The following is a 4,796-nucleotide window of genomic DNA, read 5'->3' on the forward strand; positions in this document are numbered from 1 at the left end:
GGATAGATATGTCAAAAGCAGGTCTGATTACACCTATTCCTAATCCTAAATAGAATGCAAGGACGTAGGGATTTCTATGTAAACATAGTATCCTATTTCCATAGGCTCGAATGACCCCTTCTCATAATAAGAATGTGCATGGTATGGTTCGGCATGGAATGAACTTATAATCTGATGATCGAGTCGATTCCATGATTATAAGTTTATAACCCTAGCGCCCATTCCCATTTTGGGTGGAACAGATCTACTAATTCTTTTATTCCAGTTAGTAAGAGGGATCTTGAACTAAGAAATAGACCTAGCATCTAAAAGAGGGTATCCTGAGAAATTGCAAGAATGGGGTTCATTGATATTCCTGGTATAGTAGATGCTATCACACATACAGTCATACTCAATTCGATGGAATTGTTTGATCTTAAAGGGGATCTTCTATAATTTCGCACATAAGGGGTTATTTCTTGGTTTCGTCCAGTCATTAATAACTTGATTATTTTTAGATAATAGTAGATAGAAAGAACGCTCGTAAGGAGATTGGGTCAACCAGGCCAGATCATAAGTGAAATAGTTTGATCGGGTCGACCAGGTCAGGCCTGATCATGAGTGAATAGAAAATCGAAAACGTACATAGCTGTTCCAGCGGAAATACTTTGTTTAATTCTACCACTTCTACTAGGAGTAGCCTTTTTAGTGCTAGCTGAACGTAAAGTAATGGCTTTTGTGCAACGTCGAAAGGGTCTTGATGTAGTGGGATCATTCGAATTGTTACAACCTCTAGCAGATGGTTTGAAATTGATTCTAAAAGAACCTATTTCACCAAGTAGTGCTAATTTCTCCCTTTTTAGAATGGCTCCAGTGGCTACATTTATGTTAAGTCTGGTCGCTTGGGCCGTTGTACCTTTTGATTATGGTATGGTATTGTCAGATCCGAACATAGGGCTACTTTATTTGTTTGCCATATCTTTGCTAGGTGTTTATGGAATAATTATAGCAGGTTGGTCTAGTAATACGGGGGGCGGCCGTTCGGTCACCTATGATATACGGACCAATTGGTCCAAAATGGGTTTGTGCCGCAGGTGTTGAACGATCTAATCTACACAGGTGTGGGCTTACAGGGCTAGGGCTCATAAACCCTTTCTTTTATTCATCAAGGGGTCGGTCACTTTTCCGGGCTGGGATCGAGAAGTGGAAGTCATAAAAAAGAGATGTTTCTCTTCGCACCTCATATCAAGAGGAAAGGTAGCTTGTCAAGCTGGTCTCACTATTGGAAATTCTAGCTTTTTTTTTTCACCGGCTCTTCTGCTTTGTCAACGCTACTAAGGACCTGACGGTTCGCCTACTTGATGGATGAAAGAACATGAGAAAGGGTTCTAAAATAAAAGGCTAGAAAGTCTACTACAGTACAGTCAAAGTCAGCGGCTGAGTTTGCCTAGCCTCGCCTACTCATTTTTGTAGGCGAGCGAGTTAGCGAAGAGGCTTAGGGATAAGAGAGTGTCGGTGCGTACGTAGCCTTCATTCTACTACGCTACACAAAGTCACTTAGCTCGACGTTAATTAAGAGAGTAAAGGAGGAATACCCTACATAGAAGAACCACAGTTCGCTTACAAAGGTATAACCTTTAGCTCCCCGGGGCTAAGCTGCTTCGCACCACTGATAGTTAATTAAGATTCCATTTCAAAGGCGCTACTTTGTTTCGCAAGCCTTTGTCATTGTCAGTCAACTAAGGTTGGCCCTCGGCCCCCTGCGAATCCGTAAATCAGAGAGCATGCCGCAAAAAAAAGGATGGTCCCCTATGCATTTCATTCTTTCCGGAACGCAAAGAATTAAAGTACCTGACCCCCCATCATGGTGAACCTCTCCTTGTGATCGGGATGAGGTAGATGCCTCCCAGCCGGGGGGGGATCGAATCGGAGTTTCCTTAGGTAGCCACCGACCTACAGTTCTCCTTAAACTTCTATGCTTGGTGGAAAAGAAGCGAACAAAGGTACGCTCGCTTGCTGTCTTGTTCTCTGCCGCGGACTGGGGTCGCTCGCCAGCTAGGCCCTCTAGAAAAAAGTTGGAGCAACATTGTATGAGAACATATTACCCATCTTCGGGGACAAGGGGAGGAACGACCTCTCGATCTACTTACTGCAGCCCAGGACGGGCGTCGTTGTCTAGGCTTGACTTCTTGTTTTGATCTCCCCTACGCCTAGGACGTTGTCTGGGCCAAGAGCCATAGTTAGTTGTTGTTTCCATTTGGTTCTTCTTTCTTGTTGTTGATACCGGCAAGACCCAGCCAGATGATGATGTCTGCTGGTTGGTAGTGAGAGGACTCTTAGTACCCGCAAAAAAAGGGCGCTGGTGAAGAAAACAATCATTTGATTTAGTTTCTTGCTCTCCCTTAGCAGCAGGAAAGGAGTCTATCTATCTGCTTAGCTTTGGTAGATTCCCCCCAACGCAATTCAAAAATGGAAATTCCACGAATCCTTGAGGTGGATAAGTCCGGCGACTCAGCAGTAGTGCGGAATTGAGTTTCTTGTCCGGTGGATCTGATCTATAGTTAGGGGGCAATACATACCAAAAGGTTTGAAGAAGGAAGGCGCAGTATATAACCAACCCACCCATAGCCGGTCTAACTGCTGAGAGAGAAAAGTGCTTTTCTTTCCCTCAGAGTCCTCGAGTACACACAGCTATTGCGGATCCTTTGCGAGATCAGGATTTTTGATTCATAATTTAGAATCAATCCATGTTAGGTCAACATCGAGACAGAGCATCTCAGTTGGCTCTGTCAAGGAAGTGAAACAGGCATTCCTAGGTTGAGGTTACCATTGGATTGACCCTCAGTCAGGCCTCCGATTCCAAGGAGTTGATTCAGCAAGTTCCCCGCGCTACCCCGCGGGAAGTCTAATCGGATCAATCGGTGGTTCCGCAATGAGTAGTCGAATACACATTGAGGGGGCCTTGCCTCCTCCTTCCCGCCCACACCTTCATTCTTTTCCTCCTCTGATCTTAGAAAGCATACTAAACTTCACTCCAATCTTTCTCCATTAGCAACAAGAGCAGCTCTATCTATCGGCCCTTGATGAGTAAGCTTAGGTATACCGCTTAGGTTGCAAAGCAGCAAGCTCCCTTCTAATGCGTTATTGCTTGGAGCCTTCTCGCTTAGTAAGCCACATTCGGCCCTTCCTCCTTCTTACTCTGTTTGGTATTCGCTCGCGGGTTTGTTTCCAGGTTCTTTCGTTCTTGGTTGGCTCTCTCTATCGTTGTTTGTAGATCGTGCGTCCTGCGCATTGATCCGGTAGCGAGACCCGCCCTGGTTGTAAAGCGAAGCGAGCCGTCCTTCCTTTCATTCGTTGCTTTGTCTTCGGTTTGTTTTTAAACTCGACCTTCTATCGGGACTGTGGTGACGAACCTTACTCCCCTCGGTCAAGTGGTTGACCCATCTGTCCAATAAGTTTACTAAGTGAATGGGAATCCTATAGTTTGACCAGCCCGGGAAGAGTAGTCAGAGGCAATTCGCTAATATGGAGCTGTTTATATCGGCTTTCTTTCCTAACTAACAGGAAAAGAGAGACATGCGAGTTCGACTCTCGTTCTATCCATGTTTAGCAGTCCCTTTCCATCTTGGTACTGTTGATGGCAGTACCGCTCAACTACGAGATGCTTGAAAGTCGATGTATCAATAATGTTCCCAAGAGTAGCATCGAGCCTCGAAACGACAAGCCATGCTTCAAGCTAAGTCAATATGGATCTAATTGATTGCTAAACTGAAGGAACGATTTCTGTCGAAGATTCTCATTCTGAAGCAGGTGCCTAGCTCTGGAAGGATGGACGGGATCATACCTATTTGAATTGAAGAACATTCTGTAACACTTGTTTTTGAGTGGGGAAGGAAAATAAGCACACAAGCGAACAACCATCTAACCGTCAGTCTGAACTCCCAGGATCAGTCCATCAGTAAGAAAAAGCTTCCGTTTCCGTCATTCAGCAGTGGAATGGAATAGTTCGATGGTATTGATCGTCCAACCATTGATTGGAATGTCTATCGTGATAAACCGTGTAATTCTATAAGCTAAGCAGATGAGGCAACAAAGAACCTAACCGTCCTCTCTGATTGACTTCATCAGAAGATTCCTATGGTCTGGTTTACCTTTCTTCTTTCCTTGCAACCTTGGATCGATATGGTTCATTCCTGGGCTATGCTCTTTCAACGGTTGACAGAAGAGGGGGACGGGCAAGGATGATCAGACTGCTTGGTTCGGTTCATCAGAGGTATTAAAAAACCCATCTTTTTGGTCTTTTCTTTCTTGCCGCCACTTTAACAGGTGCCGCTGCAATGAGAGCGTAAGTTGCGGAGTTTTTTCTGGATTGGACAAATCCATTGTCGAATCCTGCAGAGTGATAACATCGAGTAGTGGGGGCTGGCTTCCACCCCTGAGAGAGCTTGATTTACCAGAAATCCCGCCGAGTCCTAGTGGGCCTAGATTCCGCGATAAGTTCCGAGAAATGGAGGAAATGATGCATTCAAAGTTCGCAGAATTGCAAGAAAGAAAAAATCCTTGAAAGAAAAACCAAACAAGACCAGATGTTCCCTATTGTTATCGGGAACGAGACTAAATGTTCGGCCTTAATGAGATGGACCTTGATTCCTCTCCGGCCAGGAAAAGATGCGGCTCCTCTTTGTTCTACTACCTTCATCCTCGGGTGAAGCCGGTTGGGTCACCAAACAAGATATATACTGTGAAATCATTGGTAACCATGCCTAACGGTCGGTCATCTAAGCTATCGGCCAAGGCAAGTGAGAGCTGTTCAAGAG

The 4,796-nt window shown here is 44.9% G+C and overlaps 1 protein-coding gene and 1 pseudogene across 1 annotated transcript; one reads left to right on the forward strand and one right to left on the reverse strand.

Annotated features, from left to right (window-relative positions):
• The first annotated feature begins 600 nt into the window (after positions 1-600).
• LOC125532312 (NADH-ubiquinone oxidoreductase chain 1-like) lies at positions 601-1,080 on the forward strand. Its single transcript, XM_048696429.1, has one exon. The coding sequence runs from the start codon at positions 709-711 to the stop codon at positions 1,078-1,080; it is 372 nt and encodes a 123-aa protein (XP_048552386.1). The 5' UTR covers positions 601-708.
• Positions 1,081-1,562: 482 nt separating this feature from the next.
• LOC125532313 lies at positions 1,563-2,605 on the reverse strand (annotated as a pseudogene).
• Positions 2,606-4,796: the final 2,191 nt, after the last annotated feature.

This window comes from Triticum urartu, unplaced genomic scaffold (genome assembly GCF_003073215.2).
Source record: "Triticum urartu cultivar G1812 unplaced genomic scaffold, Tu2.1 TuUngrouped_contig_9659, whole genome shotgun sequence".
Lineage (NCBI taxonomy): Eukaryota > Viridiplantae > Streptophyta > Magnoliopsida > Poales > Poaceae > Triticum > Triticum urartu.